This window comes from Coloeus monedula (assembly GCF_965178545.1).
Source record: "Coloeus monedula genome assembly, chromosome: 20".
In the NCBI taxonomy this organism is placed as follows: domain Eukaryota; kingdom Metazoa; phylum Chordata; class Aves; order Passeriformes; family Corvidae; genus Coloeus; species Coloeus monedula.
In genome coordinates this window covers 792,246-816,884 of record NC_138800.1, presented here as the reverse complement: position 1 = coordinate 816,884, position 24,639 = coordinate 792,246, and the positions used below count along the sequence as shown (strand labels likewise).

The window sequence follows — 24,639 nt, the reverse complement described above, 5'->3', positions numbered from 1 at the left end:
GCCCTGCACAACCACTTCATGGCTAATTAACTGGAATTTCCAAATAGGTGGGCATTCAAATAAGGTGGCGGCTTCCAGGAGAGCACAGCTGCTGTGTTTGGGTGCACATGCACATGTGTTTTCCCTGAGATTGTCCTCCTGTTCCTGGTGGGGCTCAGAATGGTCCCTGACAGCTGCCACTGCCACGGCGATGGAAGACAAAACTGGAATGCTTCTCTGCCCCCCTCCAAGAGCTCGTTAATCAGTTATTAATGAAGCTGTTCCCTGCAGAAGCGTCGAGGAGGGGGCTGGGCGGTGGCTGAGCAGGAGCTGTGTGGCGGTTGGCAGTGCCACGGTGACAGTTCCGCCTGGAACCCTCTGGTCCCAACACCTCTGCGGGGCAGCAGGGCCTCGGCGTCTGTCCTGCAGGGGGCTGCCAACAGTGGCCAAGGGATGGAGGCCCCCGGCAGCACGCAGGGCCCCAAGGCCGACCTGAGCCAGCGCAGCCAGGAGCTGCGTGTCCTTGTGGCCCTGCAAGGTGCGGCCTCGGGCTGCTCGGGGCAGGGCGGGCACGGCCCCCTCGTCCCGCGGTGCCATGGGCTCCCTGATGTCCCCCAGAGCAAGGCGGCAAGATTTTCGCTCAGTCCTGCGAGGAGAAGCTCCGGCAGAACAGGGAGCTGCTCCCCAGCCTGCAGGCGACCTTGCAGGAGGATTCCAGTATCCTGGATTTTGTCCTGAAGGTACCAGCAGGTCCCTCCTGCTGCATCCCTGCCTGGTGCTTCCCCAGGAGCTGGGAGCACGGGCCAGCAAAAGGCTGTGTCATTGCCAGGCTGACAGTGACCCTTTCCTTGTCCCTCCCCTGCCCACAGTACAACAAACTCCCCATTAAGGATGCTTTTGGAGAGGGTCAGGAGCTCATTCCAGCCACTCAGAGCGTGGAGGTAATGGCAGGGGCTGGGGGCAGGGGCTTCTCGCAGGGGGCTGGGGCTCTGGGGACACTGGGAGGAACAGTGCATGGCAGAGGGACATGGTGCCAGCACCAGGACAGCCCCATGGGGCTGCTGTGGAGAGACACAGGGTGTTCACGTCTGGTCCTGTGGGTCCCTTTCCACCATGGGACCCATCCATGCAGACCCTTTGTCCCAGCAGATCTCCTGGCTGTGCCACCCTGTGTGTCCCTGGCACTGCCCAGGTTCCTGCAGGGTCCAGTTGCATCCCTGGCAGAGAGAGGCTGTCCCTGCCCTTCACTGCCTGTCCCAAGGTTGTGCCCTGTTTATAAACCCGTGGAGACTGAGGAGCTGTCCCCACAGAGCTGCCTTTGCCCAGGGGCCTCTTGCAGGGACAGAGTGGTGCCGCTGCTCTCTGACAATATCCCCATCTGGGCCCTGATTGATTTATTGATCCCCAGTCCTGGTCTGTGTTATGCCCAGCCCTGCCATCAGCAGTTGCCCACCTCTGCCTCACCCCAGCCAGCCCCCAGAGCAAAGCTCTCCCAGATCCCATCCTGTCAAACCAGTGACAACATCCTGGAGCAGCGCCCCAGTGTCCCCAGCTCTACCCTGGGGGGAGTTTTCCAGGCAGCACCCCCTTCTCCTGCAGCATCCAGCCTGGGAAATGCTCTCATGCCCATCCAGGCGGTCCAAAAGAAGATGGAGGCCAAAATCCATGACCAGGTGAAGGTGTGTGACATGCTGCTGCACCAGCTGAAGCAGTGGAGCCAAGCCAGGGACGAGCGCCAGAGGCACCTGCAGGAGCTGCAGGATGCCGAGACGGATCCCAAGTGGCAAGAGCCACAGCTGCAGGTACCCAGGAGCCCTTCCTGGTGTGCCAACACCCACGGGGGGCTTTAATCCAGCCCCTGCACCCCCAGCTGGGCACTGGGCATGGCACACGGAGTCACTTCGTGTCTCTCCCCCCGTGTCTGCCCCAGACCATTCGCCAGCTGGGCAATGACATCGAGAAGATGATCATGAAAATTCACAGTGGACAGATCGTGACCAACCTGTACCTGAAGCTGCAGGAAAACCTGAGGAGGGTGAGCTCCTCCTCACCATGCCATTGTCTCACCTGCTCCCCCTGCAAAGGCACGAGGTGCCCGAGGGGCTGTGTCCCGGGGGACGCCCTGCTGGTCCCCTCCATGCCCTGTCACAGCATGGGGACCCCAGGGCTCGGAGGGTGACCTGTGGTGGCTCCTGTGTGCAGGAGCTGGTGTACCTGCCTCAGTACCTGGACCTCCTGTGTGGGATGACTGTGATGTACCACGATGAGCTCACGGCCCGGAGCAACCTCAAAGCCAACGATGTCCTCAGGGTGAGATAACTGGGGCCCTTCCCACCCTCCAGCACCCACAGACAGCACCACGTACCTGGGCCTGAGAGCCTTCAGCAAGGAGCAAAAGACAGAGCTGAGCACCCAGAGGCCTCCGTAGGTCCTCCCAGGTCTCCCTCTTGTCCCCTGAGGCTGGTGACAGCCCGTCTGAAGCACCAGCCATGGCAAAGGCAGCGTGTCCCACACCCAGCTGGCCTTGCCAAGCTTCCTTCACAGCCTGTTTGCATGGAGTGGGGGCATTTCCAACACTGGCCATCCCATAGCTCAAATCATAGATTCATGGAATGGTTTGGGTTAGCAGGGACCTCAAAGCCCATCCCATCCCACCCCCCTGCCATGGGCAGGGACACCTCCCACTGTCCCAGGCTGCTCCAAGCCCCAATGTCCAGCCTGGCCTTGGCCACTGCCAGGGATCCAGGGGCAGCCCCAGCTGCTCTGGGCACCCTGTGCCAGGGCCTGCCCACCCTCCCAGGGAAGGATTTCTTCCGTATCTCAATCTAAACCAATACTTAAACCTAATAACCAATCTGTAAAAAGCTCCAGCTGACTCTGGCAGCAACTTCTCCCTTCTCTGTTATGCTCCAGAAACTCATGGCCGAGGCAGGACCCCAGGTCCGTGTGGAGAAGCAGCTCAGGGACCAGTCCCTGGCTGAGCAGAGGATGCAAATCGAGAGCCTCCGGCAGCAGGAGGAGATCGAGAGGCAGCAGAGGCGGGTGAGCTGGGGGTGTGGGGCAGGCAGGGATGGGGATGTGGGGAAGGCAGGGCAGGGGGTGTGGGGCAGGCAGGGATGGGGGTTTGGGGCAGGCAGGGCAGGGGGTATGGGGCAGGCAGGGCAGGGGGCAGGTGAGCTGGGGGTGTGGGGCAGGCAGGGATGGGGTGTGGGGCAGGCAGGGCAGGGCTGTGGGGCAGGCAGGGCAGGGGCTGTGGGACAGGCAGGGCAGGGGGTGTGGGGTAGGCAGGGATGGGATGTGGGGCAGGCAGGGCAGGGGATGTGGGGCGGGCAGGGATGGGCTGTGGGGCAGGCAGGCCGGGGCAGGGGGCAGCCTGCAACGCTGAGCCCCGGGGTGACCGTGAGTGTCCTTGCAGCAAGCCGTGTCCATGCTCTCCGCAGAGCACGAGCTGAGCTCCTCAGAAACGGTGGTGGGTGAGTGCCTGGCAGGGGCCAGGGCGGGGGGACGTGGGCACGGCCATGGGCATCCTGCCCCGCTCCTTCCCTGCCACCCCAGGTGCTGAGGCGGAGGCCGCCGTGGCTAAGAGGGAGCGCGAGGCCTTTGTGACTGACAAGATGGAGAAGGCGAAGAGTGCCCTGCAGTGCTCCTGCCTCTGGGTAATGGCAAAACCAGCCCTGGTGCAACCCGGGGCGCTGGGGAGCTGCGGCCCCTCTGCTCCCCCCGTTTCACTGTGGGGTTGTCTGCTCTCCTCTCCCTGGAGCCCCTCAAAGCCCCTCTGTGCAGGCAGGCACGGAGCTGCCCCTCTGCAGGACCGGACGCTGCAGAGCTCCGTGGTGCTGTAGCCTTGCCGAGGCCCTGCTCTCAGCAGGAGCACCCCGGGCTCAGTCCTTGTGTCTCCCCTGGCCAGGACATCCCCAGCAGCATCCAGGCCCAGAAGAAGTCCCTGGAGAGCCTGCAGCAGCACATCGATGAGTGCAGGGAGAGGAAGAAGGTGCTGAAGAAGACGCTGCAGGAGCTGGAGCTGAAGCAGGCTAAACTGAAGTTCAACCAGCCCATCAGCACCATCAGGTGCTGCTGGCCTCACACAGTTGTGCCAACCAGGCCACCACCCTTGTGGGGACATGTCCCAGGAGGCACCCTGACCTCTGTCCCTCTGCAGCCACCCGCCCCTCCCGCGCTGGGAGGGTCTCTGAGCTCCCGGCTCTGGTGCTGGCAGAGCACCCAAAGCTTCCCCTGGGGTCCCAGAGCTCCCCTTCTCCTTGCCTGGCACGGGAAGTGCTGCCAGCAGCATGGAGCTGGGCTGCAGCTGGGGGTGGGGGGAACCTGAACAGCGTTTGGAGCAGCTTTGGGGTGTCCCTGCGCCCCTCTGCAGCTGTGTGATGTGAGTGCCACTGGCTCCAGGCTGCGGGAAGAGGAGCTCAGCGAGAACCTGAAGCAGGAAGAGGCCCGGCTGGAGCAGATGCGAGCCCAGATGTTGAGGAACCAGAAGCGCCTGATCGAGTTTGAGAACATCATTGACAACCTGTTCCTCCACCTGCAGGGCATCTTCATCCCTGACCAGGTACCACAGGAGCAGGGCCAGGCAGGCGGGGCAGCATGGGGACACCCAGCACAGCCACCACCAGGGGCTCGCTGTCCCCACCACGGTGGCTCTTTCTCCCCCAGGATGAGTCTGTTGCGGTGGTGGGGCTGGAGGAGAAGCTGCAGCACTGTGAGCAGAAGATGCAGTTCCTGAAGGAGAGGGTGGCAGCCCGGCCCAAGGACAGCACTGACGAACGCAGTGAGGTACAGCGGCTCCGGCCCTCTGTGCCCTTGGGGGCACGCTCAGGGTCCTCACAGATGGCCACCCAAGCCATCCGTCCTCAGCAAGGCCGCAGGGAAGGGCCATGAAGCAGCTCAGCCCCAGAGGGCCCTGGGCACCCAAGGGGTACCCAAGGTTGTAACACCCACCTGCCCTCCAGCACTTAACCCAGGGCACCTTTCACAGACTTTTGCCAAGGTCAGGAACCTCCTGGAGAAAAGAACTGCAGGTGAAACACAGAACTTGAAGATTTCCTTCGAGGATGAAGACACCATGGAAGATGGTAGGAGAGCATGGTGGGGACATGTCCCACAGTGACTGCTCCAGCCCCTGCCCCCTGGGAGTTTTGGGAGTCTTTGTCTGTCTCCCACTGGCCCAGCAGACACCAACCCACAAACTGCCTCCGGGTCCTGAGGCTGACCTTGGCTGTTTCCAAGGCTTTGAGCATGGGAGGTGGCTTTAGGCAGGAATGTGGGAGAACGAAGGCAGGTGGTGGGGTGGTGGGCACCAAGCCACTGCAGGAACAAGGAGAGACGCTGTGGGGCAAGAGGGGAGACCCTCATCTTCAAAATCACCTGGTTGTGAAGAATAGTCAGTGCTTGGCTCTGCCTGTGGACGCTCCTGGAGGAGGCAAAGAGCTGTTGGCAGCTCACCAGCTTTCTTTAGCAAAGCAGGAGCTGTGCCCACCACACTGTAGCTCCAGACCTTTACAGGAAGCCCCAGCAGCACTGGAGGTGGGCCACAGTGATGGCACCACCAGGTCCTGCAGGTCGCCCTGGGATGCCGGGGTGGAAAAGCCCAGGAGGACTCTCGAGGATCCCACAAGCCCCACAAACTGTGCCAGCTCTCCCAGGGACTTGGGCACAGCAGAGGCGGCCCCCAGCCCCTCCCCAGTCCCTCCTGTCCACTCTCCCCTCCAGACACCTTGGATTTTGAGGATGAAGACCATGACTACATCCCCAGCCGTGAGGACATCAAGAAGCAGGGGCTGCAGCTGATCAGAATGAACACCAGACGTCGCAAGAAGAAGTAGTGGCTTCTCCACGTGAGCTTTGAGGGCCCCAGGACCCCCCTTGAACCCTTTTCTCAGCAGGTTTAATAAAGCAGATCCTCTTCATTCCTCCCAGTTCTGTGGCAAGGCTGGAATGGGTGGTCCTAGGTCACTTCTGTCACTCAGAACACGTTGGGGTCCGTCCTGAGGGGTTCTGAGCTGGGTTTGGAGGTGGGATGGGCTGGGTTGGGGACAGCTCCCAGTTGCAGCAAAGCTGGGGCCGGGCTGGATTTCTCCCCCTTGGTGCTGTGGGGCCAACACCTTCCTGGGACCTCTGATGCCCCAGGGGCTGGAGCCTGTCCGAGCCAGCGATGGGGAAATGTGGGGAAGGGCCGAGTCCTGTGGGGACCCCAGGGTGGGTGTCCTCGTGTCCGTGCATGGGAGTGCAAAGGCAGAGCCCACTTCGGAGAGAGACACCCAGACCTGAGCAGAGCCCCCTCCCTGGTCCTGCGACTCCTGCCCTGATCTTGGAGCCAGCCCCAGGTGTCACCTGTGGGCTGCAGGAGGCTCTGGAGGTCAGGAGTGTCGCGGTGTGAGCCTGCTGCTCCAGAGGGGGATCCCCAGCGCTGCTGAGGGGCACAGCCCCCCAGCCCTGGAGGCCACCTTGTCCTCTCTCCTCTCGTGCTGCAAATAGATGGTGCTGTTTCTCCAGGAACCGCCGGCACCGAGGGGCCGCGCCCGTGCTCCTGGACAGACACCCAGGGCAGGAGCGCCTCGTGCCCTGCCACAGGGGATGTCCGCATCGGAGCGGCCCTTCCCTGCCCGCTCTGCTCGCTCCCTGCGCTTCGCGCTGGCATCATCAGTGACATCATCACCGAGGGAGGAACGGCTGCTGCTCCCAAGCCTCCCGGCACTGTTCCTGGTGGGCATCATGGAATGGGCATCATCTTCACAAGGCACAGCACAGCTTGAGGTTTTTCAGGGAAGCTCCAGAAATAACATCACGTGTCAGTGAAGGCATCTCATGGAGCTTCCCAGAATCCACAGCCACAGGTGGGCTCTTCTGCAAGTAACGACCAGGCTGTAACTGCATATCCATCTGTTCCTGTCGTGTTCTCATGTGCCCACCACAGCCTCACCCCCCTCACAGGGAAGGATTCCTTCCCAATATCCCATCCAGCCCTGCCCTCTGGCACTGGGAAGCCATTCCCTGTGTCCTGTCCCTCCATGCCTTGTCCCCAGTCCCTCTGCAGCTCTCCTGGAGCCCCTTTAGGCCCTGCAAGGGGCTCTGAGCTCTCCCTGGAGCCTTCTCCTCTCCAGGTGAGCACCCCCAGCTCTGCCAGCCTGAGAAATGTGTCAAGCTCTTGGTCTGGTCTTTCCACACTGGCTGTGGGGAACAGGGAAGCCACAAAAGGTGTGGAAGAGCCAGAGTTGGATGGGGGCTTCAGCCTGTGGCCCATTTTCTGGCTTGAAGGTAGTTCAGGGATGTTTTAGCTGCCTTTACGGGACGCGCAGAGCAGCAGCAATGGGGTTGCACTTCCCTGAGCTCCTCCTGCTGCGAGCAGGGGATCCAAGGACTACCTGCTCCATCAGGAGCATCCACTGGATGTGTTCAGACACCGCAGCCCAAACCCTCATCACAGCTGCCAGGAGAGGGGAAGGGCTGCCAGCCCCAGCCAGCAGCACCTGGGCACGCAGGCAGCGCTGGGTGCAATCGGAATGACTGCTCCTGGCTCCCTGGATCTGAGATGGGAATGGGTGCAATCGGAATGACTGCTCCTGGCTCCCCTGGATCTGAGAGAGATGGGAATGGGTGCAATCGGAATGACTGCTCCTGGCTCCCCTGGATCTGAGAGAGATGGGAATGGGTGCAATTGGAATGACTGCTCCTGGCTCCCCTGGATCTGAGAGAGATGGTGACGGGAATGGATGTGACAAGTGGAGAAGAGGTACAAGAGAGAGGGGGAAAGAACCAGAGGCAGTGCCTTGGTTTCTGGATTTGAAAAGATGGGAAAAGGTGGGGCTGCAGGGGCTCTCCCATAGGGGAAAATACCATTAATTATATAAGGAACAAATGGATAAATAGGGAAGGGAAGGGAAGGGAAGGGAAGGGAAGGGAAGGGAAGGGAAGGGAAGGGAAGGGAAGGGAAGGGAAGGGGAAAAGGGAAATGGAAAGGAAGGGGAAAGGGAAACAACAGGACAGATGCCACCTGAGGTCTCATTAGGCATCAGGTGTGGGTGGCACAGCCCAGGGAAGGAGATGAGATTTCCTTTTCTGCCCTAAGAAACCTTTATTCCCCTCCTCTGAGCTCGGCTGGAGCTCCAGCATGGATTGCTGCAACCAGCGCCAGCACTGGTGAGGAACCAAAAATAGGACATTGGGGAATTGCATGGAAGCATTTGCCATGTGGAAATATCAATCTCTGCCTTGGGAAGGCTGGGTTGGAGTGGGTTTGGAGCTTTTTATTTTTAAAGGTGTGATGAGAATCACATGGAATGGAGTGCAGGGAAGGGTGGGCACAGCTGGGGCTGTCACTGGAGCATCAGTGCTGGGTTTTATCCTCTGGGAAAAGGGGAACCAGGTAGATCAGCCAGTGTGGGGCCAAAAGCAGAGCTCTGCTGGCTGCTCTGGGGAAGGGGGGACAGCCAGGGGATCCTTCTTGGAGCTGCAACACTGGGAGGTGGGAGGTTTGTGTATCCCAGCCTTTGGAGTGAGAGCTGCTTGCAGCCAAGGAAGCACAAACATTTCCCATTCCCGTGTGAATGGTGAGAGGGTTCATGGGGGATGGGCCTGGTGAAGAGCAGGAATTGGCATCACAGCCACAGGGGGGGCTCAGAACCCTGGGCCATGCAAGGTGGGGCTGAGGGAGTGCTGGTAAAGGATGGACAGACCCCGAGGAGCTGGGGTCCCTGCTCTGATCCTCAGCAAGGGGAGAAGGGGCTGCAGGGGAGCAGTGCCTGGGGTTGGCAGCTCCCACAAGGCAGCTTTTCTCCACAGAAGAGGCCGTGGACCACCTCAGACCCTGCTGGTGGCCTCCTCTGGACCTGCTCTACCAGCTCCATGTCTCTGCTGGGATGAGCTGGAGGCAGCTCCAGAGGGGTCTCAAGAGAGCGGAGCAGAGGGGGAACATCCCCTCCCTCCCCTGCTGCCCACCCTGCTGGGATGAGCCCAGGAGACACTTGGCCCATGGCCAGGTCATGTTCCATTTGTCACCCACCAGAATTCCCCAGTCCTCCTCCACAGGGTGCTCTCCATCCATCCACCCATCCATCCCTCCATCCATCCATCGTCCATCCACCCATCCATCCATCTCTCCATCCATCCACCCATCCATCCATCCATCCATCCATCCCTCCATCTCTCCATCCATCCATCCCTCCCTCCCTCCATCCACCCACCCATCCATCCCTCCATCTATCCCTCCACCCATCCATCCATCCATCCATCCATCATCCGTCCATCCACCCATCCCTCCCTCCATCCATCCCTCCCTCCATCCATCCCTCCCTCCATCCATCCATCCATCCATCCCTCTCCTGTCAGTGCTGGCCCTGGGGATGGCCCTGCCCCTGGTCCTGCACTCAGCCGGGCTGGATCAGCCTCAGGGCTCTGTGGGGAAGACAGGGGGTCCAAGGGGTGGTAGGGGTGGGATATTGGGGTGCAGGACAGCGGGATGCAGGGAGGGATAACGGGGTGCAGGTGGATGATGCCCACGGGGTGCAGGTGGACGATGCCCACGGGGTGCAGGTGGATGATGCCCACTGGGAGGCAGCTGGAGATGCCGCCCATCCATCCCAGTGCTGCTCTGCCCACCCCTCCTGCTCCTCCACCCCAGCAGCTCCTGGGGGAGCCAAACTGGGGTGATGGGGCACAGGGATGGGTGGTGTCTCCTGGCAGGGCTCCCCCAGTGAGGGGGGGCACAGGGGTGCCCGGGGGCAGCCTGTGGAGGGCAATTCCATCCCCTGGCTCAGGCTCTGTCCTCCCAACTCCCCTCCCAGCCCCACACCAGCAGCACCCACGACCCCAAGGCATGTGAGAGGGGCACACCCGCTCCTTGTGCCCCCTCACCCCAGAGCTGGATCCCAAAGGGCTCTCCCACCGCACCCCGAGCTGGGTGTCCCCATGCGTGCAGCACAAACCCCCCAGTATCCATTTCGAGCCTTTTCCAGGGGAACAGGAACTGGGATCAAGAGGCGACAGGGAGGGCCACCACCAGCCTCAGAACGAGGGTGCCCAGGGATGGGGGATGCCCAGGGGTGGGGGATGCCCAAGGGTGGGGGATGCCCAGGGCCATGGGATGCCCAGGGATGGGGATGCCCAGGGATGCGGGATGCCATGGGGTGGGGGATACTCAGGGATGGCGGATGCCCAGGGATTGGGGGTGCCCAGGGGTGTGGGATGCCCAGGACCATGGGATGCCCAGGGATGGGGGAATACCCAGGGATGGGGGATGCCCGGGTGACCCCATTTGGTGGAAGCCACGCAGGGTTGCAGACAAGCCGGGTCAGCCGTATTTATTGAGAACGGTTGTGGAGGGATAAAAATATTTCCACTACTCTATAAGAATTATAAACCTATACTCTCTGATCCGTTAATAAACGCCTCTAGGACCGTCATGCCAGGGGAGGAGCTTCTGTAAGAAAATAGCGAGATTAAAAAAAGGAAAGCGCTAAATATTCCCTGCGGGGCCCTGCCCGGGGGGGCCCTGCCCACGGGGCCACGGGACCCCCGGCTGGCACGGGGACACGGGGGACACACCCGGGTGCTGCCCTGGCACCCTGCAGCCCCCACCCCCGAGCCCCGGCCGGGCACGGCCCCCGCCAGCCACGCCCCACCCGGGGGACCCCGGCTCGGGTGCCCTGATGGGGACAGGACACATCCCCACGGCAGCGAGCTCCCAGCGATCCCACAGCTCCCAGCGATCCCACTGCTCCCAGTGGTCCCACTGCTCCCGGTCCTGCCTGCATCCTCACCACCCGTGGTGCCCAGGAGGGGTTTGGATCCATCTCCCCAGGGATGCTGCGAGAGGCGGCCAGGGCTCACCCCGGGCACGCACAGCGGGGCTTTGCCGGCAAGCAACACAGCTGGGGACATCCTTGGGGACACAGGGACATCACACAGAGCCCGGCAGCAGGGTGGCATGGCTGGGGACATCCTTGGGGACAGAAGGACACTACACAGAGCCCTGCAGCAGGGTGGCATGGCTGGGGACATCCTTGGGGACACAGGGATGCAACACAGCTCTGTGGGAAAGCAACACAGATGGGGACAGTCCGGGGGGACAAGCTGCAGTGCTCTGTAGGGCAGCAACACCAAGAGGGACACGGTGGGGAACATGGGGACATCACGGGGAACATGGGGACACGCAGCAGTGCTTCGCTGGGAAGCAACACAGATGGGGATAGCCTTGGAGAATACACAGGGCTGCTGTGCCAGGAAGCAGCAGGGACAGGGACATCCTGGGCACACAGGGACACCACAGACAAGCAAGTGACAGCAGGGGCCAAAATTCCAGCCAGGGTCGGTGCTGTTGCCATGGGGTGAGAGGTGCCACAGGCACTGGACACTCGTTATTGCTTTACAGGGCCAACATCACAGGGGGCTGGGGGTGCCCAGCCTCTGATTTGGGGTCCAAGGGATTTTCCCTGGGGACGCTGATTCCCCAGTGCTCCCTGTGCCACAGCCCTGCTGCCACTCGGTGGGGACAGGGTGAGGACACAGGGCTGGACGGTGGCTGCTCCTCCATCCCCTCTGTCCCCTGTGGTCCCCGGGAGCTGCCGCCCCTCCGTGCCAGCCAAGGCCAGGGGGAACAGCCCTGTCCCCCCCAGAGGGGCAGCTGGGGCCTTTCCTCTTCCCTTAGGCCAGGGCCAAGCTGAGCATAAAGGCTGTAAGCAGGGAGCCCGGGGTGACACGGGGACAAGGGACACACTGTGGGGACCAAGCTGGCCGGGGGCCTCCCCAGAGCTGTGGGGAAACAGGGGAAGCCAAAGCTTGGGGGACCAAGCTGTCCCCAGCGAGTGGGGGGGACGGGGCAGGGGACCCCGGGCTGGGTGCCCTGTCCCCCGCTGTCCCCTCGTGTCCCCCGGTGTCCCCGCGGGCCCTGGGCGATTGCATAAGGCGATGCCGCAGCAGCTTAAGGTGGTGGGTGGGTGTCGGTACCGAGTCTGGCAGCGGGGCCGGGCGGGTGGAGCGTGATGTAAACATTTCTGATCGGGGCCAGGAGGAGGAGGAGGAGGAGGAAGAGGAGGAGGTGGAGGAGGAGGGACGGGCTAGTGCGAGTCCTTCATCTGCTTCTGGATCTTCTGGAGCATCTCCTGCATCCGCCGCAGCTGGAAGGGAGCAGAGCCGGGATCGTGGGTGCTGCCAAGCCCCAGCCACGCAGCGCTCGCGCAAGTGGGGCTCGGGCTTGAGCATCCCAGACAAACTGGGATCACCGGGAGCTGGGGAGGTGCTGGGGGGAGCCCTTGGATGCACCTCCAGCCCCTGCTCGGTGGAGCAGCAGCCGCCGGGATGCTGCAGGAGGAACGGCTCCCGACGGCTGTGGCATGGGCGGGGTGCAGGGAGCGGGGAAGGGCCATTGGGGGGCTCAGCCAGCCCCACACTCACCTCCTCATCCTTCTCCCGGATGAGCTTCTCCGTCTCCACATCCGGCACCGGGGGGATCACGGGGATGGGGAAGTCTGTCCCGCTCTCCCGGGTCAGCTTGCTGTGGCAGAGAGAGGAGGTGAGGGTGCTGCCCCAGCCCCCGGGACACTGCCCCACGGATGGCCCAACCCCCGCAGGTGCCCAGCAGCACCCCCTGCACAGCCCCTGGGCCCCGTGGCCACCACCGGAGCGGCCTTTTCCAGGCAAGCTCCAGGCACCCCCCCAAACCTCAGCACCCCCAACCGAGGGGGGACCCAGGGACTTCCTCCGCACCCTCCCATTCTGGGGAGGGACAATCCCGCTGGGGTCGGGCTCTCCTGGGCCGGTATTTTCCCCGCTGCTTTAAAACACCAAAACCTCGGCATCTCCCCTCTCTCCTGGCCTCAGGATGGGCTCTCCAGGCACCCCACTGCCCTGCCAGCCCCAGGGATGCTCCATACCCTATTCCTGAGCCTCAGCTCCCGTTCAAGCCCATTCCAGCAGCCCATTCCGGCTGGAAAGAGCCGCGAGCATCCCCTCAAGGCCACGCCACCGCGCAGGACCAAGGCCAGCCCAATCGATGGCTTCTCCCATACCCACGGCTCGGGGAGGGACCAGCTCTGCCACCCATCCCTGTGGATGCCACGTGCCACCCCAGCGGGTGACAGCAAGGCCGGGACACCAAGAGCGGCTGGCAGGGTCACGCGTGCTCCCACGTGCCGCGGCCAGCGCGGCGCTCCGGCCAAGGGGCTGATGGACACGGCTGCGGCACGGGCAGGACGGGCCAGCCCTGCCCCGCGGGGTCCCGCTGCGCCGGGGCTGGGCTGGGGCTGGGCCGGGGCCAGGGATGGGGTTTGGCCGCCTTGGGAGCCTCTTGGGAAGGCGCTGCCGTTGTCTCGGTTCTCGCCGTGGGGAGCACGGGGAGCTGCTGCCAGCCCGGGCAGCCACACGAGGCTGGAGCGGGGCACCAGCAGTGGGGTGAGCAGCAAAGGCTGTCGGCACCCCAAAACCGCACCCCCGGGAGGGCAGCACACGCCCCCTGGGCAGCCCTGGGGGGCTCCGTGCCACCGAACAGTGACACATCCCCCGGCCCTGGGGCAGCCGGGGTGACACCGCCAGCACGCAGCGTCCTGTGGCACCCCAGGGGCAGCTGGTGTGGGACACGAGTGGGTGGCCACAGGGCCAGAGTGGGTGGCCGCAGGGCCGGCTCGCCCCGAGGGCAGCTGCCTGGCCCTTGCGCGGGCACAGAAGGACCAAGACAGCGTTGGGTACCAACAAGCACTTTATAGAGGGGCCAGGGGCGGCGGGGAGGGGGCGGCGCCCAGCGCGGCCCCGGGCGGTCCCGGCTCAGTCGGCGGAGCAGTCCCCGCAGCACAGCCTCAGCACGGAGGGATGGCTCCTGCCCCGGGGCACACAGGGAGAGACGCTTACAGGTGCCTATAGAGGTGCCTATAGAGGTGCCTACAGCCACTGCCAGCCCCCCACAGCACGGCTGCAGCCCCCCGGGACCCGCAGAGCCTCCACTCGCTCCCACACTGCTCCAGCCCCCCGGCTGGAGGGTGCCACCAGGGACCCTGCTTGGGGGGGCTCCCTCAGCACCTCGGGGTGGCTAAAGGGGGTGTGGGGTGCCGGGAATTCGGCTGGTCCGGGAGCAGAGCCCCAGCACCGGCTTTTGTTTGGCTCCTGCTCTGGCGCCGGAGCCTTCAGGGATGCAAAGGCCCCTTCCTGTTGGAGCATCCCCCGAGACACACCCAACCCTGAGGGGACACAGGGTGCCCCTTACTGCCAGAGCATATCCCTGGCCCCCAGCCCCAGCCCTGCGGGCACATGGGGTCCCCCTCAGTGCTGGAACACGCCCCTCAAACCAGCCCCAGCTCTGGGGAGATGCAGGGTCTCCTTCACTACCAGAGCATCCCCCCAGCCACCCTGGGGTCACAGAGTGCCCCTCACCGCTGGAGCATCCCCGCTAAGACAGACCCAGCCTCGGGGGATGCAGGGTCCCCTCACTGCCGGGGCACTCCCCCGGCATTCTCAGCCCAAGGGCACAGGAAGGACCCCCCACCACACCGGGGCCCCCCTCCACGGCACCGGGGCTGCCCCGCACAGACCCACACAGAGCCCCGACCCGCCGACACCGCCACTGCGGCGAGTGGGGTCACCTCAAAGGGAGAAGCCCCCACCCCACCCCACCCCCGGCCCCGGCCCCGGCCCCGGCCCCGGCCCCGGCCCCGGCCCGTACTTGCGGTTGCGCTCCTTGACCACCATGCGGGTCATGCTCTGGATGCACTGCGTGCGGTAGTTCTCGTAGTGCGTCTCCCGCGTCACGTCCTTGAGGTCCTGCATGTGCGTCCTCACCAGCATCGTCCGCAGCTTCACGAAGTCGCAGTGGGCCGGGTTCTCCACTGCGGGGTCAGGGGGTCAGGGGGCCACGGCCAGCGCCCCGCGTGTCCCCAGGGCCGGGGTGGGACGGGGCGCCCCGCGTGTCCCCAGGGCCGGGAGCCAGCGGGGACAGCCCAGCGTTACCTTCCACGATGCCCCAGGGGTAGAGGCGCCCGCGGACGCGACGGCCCTTGGCCTCCACCACCGTGTTGCTGCCGATGACGGCGAAGGGGATGCTCTCCTGCAAGGGCATGGGGGGTCAGCAGGGCCCACATCCCTCCACGTGCCCTCCTCGGCTGTGTCCAGCACCCATTTGCCAGGATACCCCAAAGCCCCGGCTGTGGAGAGCCCCCGTGGGACAGCAGAGGTCGTGGCAGGGGTTTCTCCACCTGAGCCCCACCCCACCAAGCTGCAGGTGGCACCCGTGGGATCTTGGTGATGTGTCTGGGTAGTGAGGTATGTGACAGCTCCTCCACGCTGGAGAGCTTGCGTGGCCCCAAAGAGTCCTGCAGGTACCCCAGGGTGACCGGTCCTCCCGGCCATGGGGCTCTGCCCCTCCCGTGATAGGGCTGGAGGAGCCAGACCCACCTTCAGTGCCTGGTCCTGCAGCTTGAACTCCTCATCCTCGTCCGAGTCACACTCAGGGAACTGGTAGATGCGGATGCCGTAGTGGTCAATCTCCTCCCGGATCTGGAGGCAAAAAGCCCCCTGAGGGCAGGGCCCCGGCCTTGGGAGGGGCGTGGGAGGCACCACACAGGGCCAATGTTCCCCCCAAAGCCTGTTCCCCCCAAACCAGATGTCATGGACACCCCCCAATCCTTCCAAGCCCCAGCTGAGCCCTGGGCAGATGTGTCCTTGGTGGCCATGGGGGCAACATGGTCCTTCACAGGGCTGCAAGCCTGGAAAGTGCTCCAGGCCAAACTCCAGGCAGGAGATGGATGGAGAGCCCAGGGCATGCCCATGCCCAGGGACCAGCTGGGACAACTCCAAGCCGGCCCAGCTGCCCTCACCTTGTTCTTCATGCGCTCCACCTCAGCGGGCGTCAGGGTGTCAGCCTTGGCCAGCACAGGCACGATGTTCACGCGCTGGTGCAGGGCTCTCATGAACTCCACGTCCAGGGGCCGGAGCCTGCGGGGGGAGCCTGGTGAGCCCCATCCCGCCGAGCCCCTGCCCACCCCCTGGCAGCGCAGGCAGGGCTGCCCATACCCGTGGCCGAAGGGCGAGATGAAGTAGATGCAGCAGTGCACTCGGTTGTCCTGGATGTTTTTCCGGTTGAGGCCACTTTCGTCACGGAAATACTGCTCGAACTGCTGGTCGATGTAGTCGGCCACCGGCTTCCAGCTGCAGGGACAGCAAGGTGACACCGAGTCCTCTGTGGGACCCCCGGCTCCCTGTGGACCCCCAGCTCAACACCTCCCGTGGCTCAGCACCTAAGCCCGGTGAGCCGTGGGCATCCCACCCACCCCGGGGAGACCCCCACCCCATGGCACTCACCATCCCACCCACCCCGGGGAGACCCCCACCCCATGGCACTCACCATCACACCCACCCCGGGGAGACCCCCACCCCATGGCACTCACCATCACACCCACGCCAGGGAGACACCCACCCCATGGCACTCACCATCACACCCACCCCGGGGAGACACCCACCCCATGGCACTCACCATCCCACCCACCCCGGGGAGACACCCACCCCATGGCACTCACCATCCCACCCACCCCGGGGAGACACCCACCCCATGGCACTCACCATCCCACCCACCCCGGGGTGTCCACCCTGGGGACAGTCCCCACCCCATGGCACTCACCACTCGGTGTTGTTGACGGCGTCCCCGAAGCCCGGCGTGTCCACGATGGTCAGGCGCAGCTTGACCCCCTTCTCCTCAATGTCCACCACGTGCTTGGTGATCTCCACTGTCTGTGTGATGCGCTCTGTGAGGGGCACATGTGTCACCGGGGGGACACCAGAGAGGGCGGAGGTGATGTGGGGACATGCTGCGACCCCTGGGTGTCATCCTCACCCTGGGGGCTGGGGTCACCCAGCTGGATCAGCCCTGACAGGCACCGTGCTCCAGCCCAGGAGAGGATGCTCCCCGCCGTGGTCCCCACGTCCCCATGGATGTGCACCCATCCCTCGGTGGCTGTGCCACTGCCACCCCAGGACCCCAGCTCGGGCAGCACGGGGCTCTGACCTTGCTGCACGAGCATTTCAGGCTCCCGGTACCCCCACATGTGACCCCACAGCTCCACACTGCAATGCCCCTTCACCCCAGGACCCTCTGTGTCCCTGCATCCCCAGGGATGCTCCTGCTCCATTGTGTGTTTTGGCTTTCACTCCAAGCAACGGAAACAAATCAAACAAACCCCTCAGACTCCTGGGGATTTGGGCAAGTTTGGGCCATTTTAATTCAAAAACTGGCTGCAGCTGAACTGGCACTGTGCCCCAGGCCCTGACTGTCCCCAGCCTCCCAGAAATGCTGCGGCCCCAGCCGATGCCCAACGAGCCAGGGCTTGTTTTCCCAGTGGGAATAAAGTCCCCGTGGGGGGCCCCCATCCTGTGCAGGGGGGACCCCACTGCCTCGGAGCAGCCCCCTGTGCGAGTGGGCAGCTGGCAACGAACCACACGTGGCTTCAGAGGAGCCTGGCTGGGCCAGGAGAGGGGCTGCAGCCCCAGGAGCACCCCTGGGCTCTGCCACTGCCCAGTCACCCAGGACACCCCTCTGGGCTGTGACTGTCCCCGCTGACCTTCGGCGTTGAGCAGCTTGCGGTCCCGGTACATGTCTGTCAGGAAGAGGCTGTTGACCAGGGTGGACTTGCCCAGCCCGGATTCTCCTGGGAAAGCAGGACAAAGATGAAGGGGGCAGCCAGTGTCCGCCACCCCTGTCCAGGGTGTTCGGGATCCAGAGTGGGGTCAGCACCTCCGGGCCGGGCTCAGCCCCCCCAGTACCTGCCACCATGAGGGTGAAGTCGAAGCCCTTCTTCACAGACTTGCGGTGCACCTGGTTGGGCAGCGTGGCAAAGCCCACGTACTCCTTGTCATCCTGCAGAGGGCACAGGGGACGTGGAACACGGGACACCGCCAGCCCACCTCCTACCCTGGAAAGCCTCTCCTTCCCCCCACCCGCAGAGGGATTCCCAGGGTTGGAGTTCCAGGGGGTGAGGCTATGCCTGCCCAAAACCTTTGTGCTCACGGGATGGGAACATCCTCCATCCCGCAGCCCCTCGCCCCACGTGCGTCCCCCTCCCCACGGACACGTCCTGCACCTCAGAGGAGTCGTAGGGGTCCAGCTGCCCCCAGGGGCTCCGCGGGCGGTTGGGGCTGGGGGGCGGGGGCGCGGCGATGTGCTGCTGGAAATCCGAGGGCCGAGAGCGGGAGAAGAGCCTGGCGTCCCTCTCGTCGCTGGCTTCGTCAGGGGGGACCCTGCCCACGCTGCCCAGGGGGTGGCCGGGCTCCCGCCGGATCTCCGGGGCCTCCACCTTCCTGGAGCTGTCAGCTGGTGGGCAATCCCGCAGGAACTGGGTCAGCTCAGCCTCGTCCGAGTCCTCCTTCAGGAAACGCTTTATCTGGGGACCAAGGGAGGAGATGACACTGGTGGTGGCAGTGCCAGCCCGAGATGGCACCACCCACCTCAGCCTCACAAGCCCCCAAGCCGCAGCAGCCAGACACATGCAGCCTCAAGGTGGCAGGGATGGGAGGAGAGAGGGGGCACGGCCACCCCAGGGGACCAGCCACCACCCTGGGGACAGCCACGGGGACAGCCGTGGGGATGGCAGTGGGGACAGCCGTGGTCCCGTGCACCCCAGGCGCTTACGGCTTGCGGCGTGGGGACGGCAGCCAGCTCCTGGCACTCCGGGGGACAGGGGTGGGCGCCTTCCCCCTGGGCACCCCGCCGCTCCTCGGGGTCTTCTGGGGCAGCCAGGACCCCCCCGCGCCCCATGGCCTGCCAGGAGGACAGGGAGGGGGCCGAGAAGAGGCAGAGACACCAAGAAGAGGTGAAGAGCAGTGGGGAGGGTGACCCGAGCTGGGCCGCAGCCAGGGGGAGGCAGATGGTGGGCAGGGGTCCCCTGGTGCCCGTGCCCCCCGCCTGCTGCCCGTTCACAGGGGGCCAGCACGGGCGATGGCACAAGAGACCCCCGTCCCTGCAGTGCCAGGAGGCCGCCAGGGCGGGGGACCCGGCCCAGGGACTGACCAGGACCCCGACACCTCCTTCGCCTGGCTCTGCCCGTCCCGGAGCGGGGACTGGGGGAGACAGGCACAGCTGCCCCCGAGCTGCTGCCCCGTGGGGTGGCGGGGCTGGGACGAGGGCCGGGGACGCCGGGATTGGGATGGCTCCACATCCTGTTTACAAGCGCTGGAGGGAGGAGACGCGTTCCCAAGGGCACGTCCGGCAGCGGCTCCCGTGGGGCCAAGCCCTGCTGCCAGCAGGCACCAATGTCCCCAAGATCCCACGGCAACTGCCAGGCGACCCCAGCCCCACGGGCAGTGAGACCCCAAACGAGAGGCACGCAGGGGCTGGGGGAACCCGTGACCCTGCAGGCTCCCAGCCGGGGGTCAGTGCCCCTCCAGACCGGGGCCTCGAGGCGAGAGCCCTCCGTGGGGACACGTGTCCTCCCCCACGCCGTGTCCCCGCTCGCTGGCGGGGCGGGCAGCGGTGCCGGCGGCAAGGCGAGATGCGCGGAATTAGCGGGCTGGAAACAAGGTCACGGCGCTGCCGGGGCTGAGCGCTCGCACGCCTGGCCCCGCTCCCGCTGCCCCCCGCTCCCGCTGCCCCGCTGCCCCCACGGCCACCGCACGGGGACTGCGGTGCCAGGCTGGGGGGCAGCAGGTGGCCCCATGGCGGGGGCTGCGGGACCCCCGCGCTCCCCTGTCCCGCAGCGGGTCCCGAGTGCTCGGTGGGTCTGTGTGACCGCAGCATCTTCTTCCTCACCGCCCGTGACCTGGGGGGGCTCAGCGGCAGCCCCCAGCACAGCACAGCCCGGCTGGGGACACTCGGGGTTGGGAGATGATGCTACCACCAGCGGCGAGCGCTTCCAGCCCTGCTGCCGCTCGCTCCATCCCTCGGGGCTCCAGCCCTCTGGGGTTCGCCCTCGTCCCCCAGAGAAGCCGATGACCTCGGCAGTGCCGCGGCACCGAGGTTTGCGCCGCGTCCTTGGGGGTCCTTCAGCAAGTGCGGCCCCCGGCAGGGCTGTCCCAGGGACGGAGCACCGGCTGTGGCACCTTCCCGCAGCACCGGGCTGGTCCGTGCCCCCCACCCGCCCAGCCCCCTCTCTCGCCCCGCCGGGGACGGGTGCTGCCCCCGTACCTCTTGCCCAGGCTGCAGCTCGGGGCAGGTGGCCATGGCCCAGCCGGTGTCGCCCGTGGCCAGGAGAAGATGCCGAGTGGCACCGGCTGCGTCGAGGGCTGGGGAGCAGCATTAGCATAACTCCACCCTGGGCAGGCTCCGCGCCCCGCGGCACCCAGGAGCCAGGCACGGCCCCGGCGAGGGGCAGGGGATGGGAGAGGGACCCCCGGGGCACAGCCAAACCCAGCTCCTGCCCGGCTGCGGAGAGTTCAAGGACCAGCCAAAGGAGGTCCTGAGGGGCTGCAGGACCACCACCATCAGCACCAGCAGCACCCCTGGGCTGAACACACAGATTGGCTGCAACCCACGAGGACACGCAGTCCTTGGAAACACCTCTGTCCTGGGACAAAAACCCGCTCCATCCCGGGACAAAAATCTCCCTCCTTTCCAGGACAAAATGCCCCTCCATCCCAGTGCACACCACGTCCTCTCCCACTGCCCACCTGGAGCACCCCCCAGCAGGTCTCCACAGCCTCCTTGAGGTCAGAAACCCAGTTTTCCATAAAAACTCCTTGAAAACTGCACACTTTTGCACCTGACAATTAAAGCTCCCCCACATGGCTCCAAGCTCCTGCTCGAGCTGGGCCTGCCTGGGAAGGACCCAGGCCTGGACTGGGAGAAGCAGGGATGCTGCCTACCACAGGGATCCCAGGCAGAAGCTCCAGCGTTCCTGCCTCGGCTTTCCCGGCTCATCCCTGGGAGGCGAAGGGTTAACAGTGCCCCAGGAGGAGCCGTGGGTGGCAGTCAGGGTTCCCCAGCTGTCACTTCGGGGTCACCAGGGACGGTGATTCACCTTGATGCATGTCGAGCTGCATCAGAGCAGCTCAGGCGCGATCCAGGGTCGCTCGGCCGCTTTCCAAGCGTCCCGGCCGGCACTCCCGGCAGGAGCGGGGATTTACGGCAGCGAGAGCCCGGGGCTGTGCCGGTGGCCCCGTAAGCAGATTACACACGCGGCTGAGTGCAAGCCGGCCTCACACCCGGGCTGCCAGCGGCCCCGCAGCCCCAGCCAGGGGCCACCCGCGCCGCCTCGTCCCCGCCTGTCACTCTGCATCGCACCGTCCCCGCGCGGTGACAGCCCGCGGGATGCGGCACGGGGGGACACGGGGGCAGCGGGCACAGCCTGAGCTAGGAGAGCCACCGGCTGCCCCTGAGCATCGTTCCGCCGGGCACCACATTCCCTTGGGAGGTGTTTTCCCAGCCTGCTTCTGCAGGGAAAGGAAGGGAACACCCCGGCGAGGTGCTGCCCCACCGCCAGGCTGACGGGGGCGGTCCCAAGCCCTCTAAAGGTGACACCCAGAATGCCACCCGCGGCACAGCCACTGTGTCGCTATGGCCGAGCATCCCAGGCACGAGCGCTGTCCCAAAGGCACGAACCCCACGCAGGACAAGCACTTGGTGGCCCCCAGCGAAGCCCAGCGCTGCCAGGACTAGCCCAGCACTTTCCCGGGGTGACAGGACCCGGGCTGTGCCTGCTCCACCCCGCCTCTGGATGCACGGGATGCTCCCACAGGAGAATCAGGGTTTCGTACCCCCAGCTCTGCCACCCCACCCACGAGTGGCATTCCAGCTGGGAAACTGAGTCTCCCAGCAGCTCCGAGAGGAGCAGGGCGCTGGGCATCCTGTGAGTGGGGGGCAGGCGGTGGTGTGGGTCGCTGCTCTGGGCAGGGGGTCAGCACCAGGCAGGTGAGCAGGGGGGATGAGAGCCGCATCCCTTGGTGCAGCAGCTCCAGTCCCTTTCCTGCAGGGAATCCTCCAGCCTGAAGGACCTGGAAGCATCTGAGTGGGGAGCCCAGGATGGGACCACGAGCGGTGGCTCCTCATAAGCCGGGACATGACAGCAGGGCCTGTTCCAGGCTGGAAAGCAGGTGGCATGTCAGCACGTGGGGCTGGGCAAGCTCTGACCCACTCAGAGCCGAGAGCAGAGATCGGGGGAGACCCCTGCTCATCCTGCCCCTCCGGGCCAGCCGGGAACTGCTTTGGGGACAGACGGATGTGGCACCGGTGGCAGGGACACCGGCTCTGCCTCTGCAGATCCTTCTGGAGCACCTCCAGCCCCAGCTCATCCCGCGTTCACGGACGCGGGAGCCCGGCTGCTCCCGGTCCCCAGCGGTGACTGCCGTCCTCCCCCCGATGTTTCCAGGGCTGGATGAGTGCATCCCAAAGCCACAGTCTGGAGCCTGTCGGGAAGGCGCTCCGTTGCGACACGCTCCGCCAGCCGCCCTCCTCTCTGCTTTCGCTGCTCCAGCTCCGGAGGAATGTGCCGGGCTGGTTCCCACGGCGGCTGCCGGGGCAGCGCGGCCTCAGCGCTCCCCACCGAGGCCACTTGTCCCAGCGGCCACAAGCCGGTGCCACGCGAGCCACGGCCACAACCCTCCGTCCTCATCCTCACCCTGGACACAGCCTGAGGTCCCCGCGGAGACGTGGCCCGGCCGAGCGGCTCCTGGGGACCTGCCACCACCGCGGAGGGCTGAGGCAGGACGGGAGATGCAGAACAAGCTCCCGCGGGCCGGCAACGCCAGCGGCGGCTCCGGACCTTGCCGGTGAGTACAGAGCCGGCTCCGTGCGTGTGACGGTCCCGGCCGAGGGCCCGGCCAGGCTGGCAGTGCCGCCAGCGCCGCAGCCCGGGGACCTGCCAAAAGCTGGGGACCGATGCTCGGCACGGAGCCACGCCAGAGCAGGAGCCACGCTCCCGCTGCCCACGCACGGACACCCGTGGGGGGAGCGCAGGACGGGGGGACACGCAGGTGACGCTCCCGAGCGCTGCCCTCCCGGATGCCCCAGTAAGGGGCCCGTGGTCCCCCCGCCTCCTCCGGGGGCCGGGCAGGTGCTGCCCCGCCGCCCGTGTCCCCCCCGCGCTCCGCTGCGGCACCGGCGGCCCCGGTCCGCTCCGCCCCCGCGCACCGTCACCTTCACGGAGGGCAGCGGGCTGCGGGAGCGGGCCCGGGCTGCGGGAGCGGGCCCGTGCCACCGTGCGGGGCGGTGCGGGGCAGCCCGGCCCGGGCCGGTCCCACGTCCCCGCCGGCCTTACCATGGCTGCGGCGCCGGGCGCCGTCCGGGAGCGGCGGCTGCCGATGGGCACGGCCGGGCCCCGCCGCGGATTAGCAGAAATAGCAGCGGCGGGGGCGGGGGCGGCCCCGGGGCGGGGCGGGCGGGGGGGCGGGCGGGGCGGCCGCTCGGCATCACCGACAGCGGCACCGGGCACCGGCACCGGCAGCGGCACCGGCAGCGGCAACAGCGCCCGGCAGCGCGCACTGCACGGGGGCACCGGGCACAGGCACACGGCACCGGGGCCGAGCAATGTACACCGGGCACCGACACCGACATCGGGCACCGGGACCAGGCACCGCACACCCGGCACTGGCACCACGCACTGGGTACCGGCACCGGGCGCTGGGCATCAGCACCCAACCTTGGCAGTCGGCTCTGGCATCAATACCTGGCGTCGGCCCCGGGTACTCCCCTTGGCAGCTGGCAACGGGGCCAGGCACCGAGCAGCAGGCACCAGCTCTGGCAGCACTCACCGGGCACCGGGAACTGCACGGTGGGCACGGGGTGGTGGCACAGGGCAGCAGCACCGGGCAGAGGGCTCCAGCATCAGCGCTGGGGCACCAGCACCAGGAACAAGACACTGCACCAGGGACAGGGCACTGGTACCAGGGACAGGGAACAGGCGGCCCATGCAGGGCACCAGTACCGGGTTCTGGGCATTGGCAGGGCCCGGTGCAGGCAGTGGGGACAAGGCCCCAGCACCAGTTGCTGGTGCAGGTGAGAGGGAACAGCCCCCGTGCCGGAGAGTGACCTCCTGGCAGTGCCACCAGTACCAGGTACTGCGCAGGAGGCACTGGGCTCCACACAGCCACTGGCGGCTGGGAGCACTGGGCACCAGCTCGGGGCTGTTAGGTACTGGGAAAACACCCCAGCACCACACATCCCGCATCACCCGCTGGGCACCAGGGACTGCGCTGGGTACCAGGGACTGCGCTGGGCACGGGTCACCGGATCCCAGTCTCCCAGTTCTCCCTCTGCAAAATCCCAGCTCGCCTCCCCCTCCCGAAGCCCTTCCCGGGGCTGATGCCGAGCCACCCTGCTCCTGGCCAGTGGGCTGGCAAAGGGACCCAGACACCCGGCTGGCTGTGTCCTGCCCCCATTCCCACTCCCATCCCGCATCAGGGATGGCAGTCGCTTCCCGGGGTGCCCCCGGCCCCAAGCCCGTGTGAGTGGCAGTGGCACGCGGCCGTGTCCCCGTGTCCCCGAGGGCAGGGAGGACGCTGGCACCGGGCAGGGTTGCCTGGGGCGCTCGTGTTCCGGCCATGAAAGGGGCCGGGGGAGCCTTGGCCGCGGTGGCCGTTGCCCGTGGCGAGCAGCTGGCAGAGCTCAGCCCCCCCAAATTTCAGTCTCCCAGTCCAGCTGTCCCTCAGGACTGTCCTTGTCCCACCTCAAACTCACTCCAAGCCACGGGGGTGGCGAGGCCACATGCATTCCCAGAGCATCCCTCTCATAGGCTTCCCCTCCCTGCCTCA

At 65.7% G+C, this 24,639-nt stretch overlaps 2 protein-coding genes across 2 annotated transcripts; one reads left to right on the top strand and one right to left on the bottom strand.

The window, feature by feature from the left end:
• Positions 1-432: 432 nt before the first annotated feature.
• On the top strand, positions 433-5,813 carry LOC309580707 (coiled-coil domain-containing protein 183-like; the record flags this gene model as incomplete). The annotated part of the gene is made up of 14 exons (XM_082294877.1): positions 433-517; positions 598-719; positions 849-920; positions 1,614-1,781; positions 1,910-2,014; positions 2,182-2,289; positions 2,893-3,021; positions 3,395-3,452; positions 3,535-3,635; positions 3,887-4,047; positions 4,381-4,540; positions 4,645-4,764; positions 4,967-5,063; positions 5,701-5,813. 14 exons carry the CDS (start codon positions 433-435, stop codon positions 5,811-5,813), a joined length of 1,599 nt encoding a protein of 532 aa, XP_082151003.1.
• Positions 5,814-11,981: 6,168 nt separating this feature from the next.
• On the bottom strand, positions 11,982-20,116 carry SEPTIN4 (septin 4; the record flags this gene model as incomplete). The annotated part of the gene is made up of 12 exons (XM_082294543.1): positions 11,982-12,101; positions 12,379-12,478; positions 14,636-14,798; positions 14,920-15,016; positions 15,364-15,465; positions 15,786-15,903; positions 15,982-16,116; positions 16,586-16,709; positions 17,523-17,609; positions 17,725-17,818; positions 18,042-18,341; positions 20,081-20,116. 12 exons carry the CDS (start codon positions 20,114-20,116, stop codon positions 12,042-12,044), a joined length of 1,416 nt encoding a protein of 471 aa, XP_082150669.1. The 3' UTR covers positions 11,982-12,041.
• Positions 20,117-24,639: the final 4,523 nt, after the last annotated feature.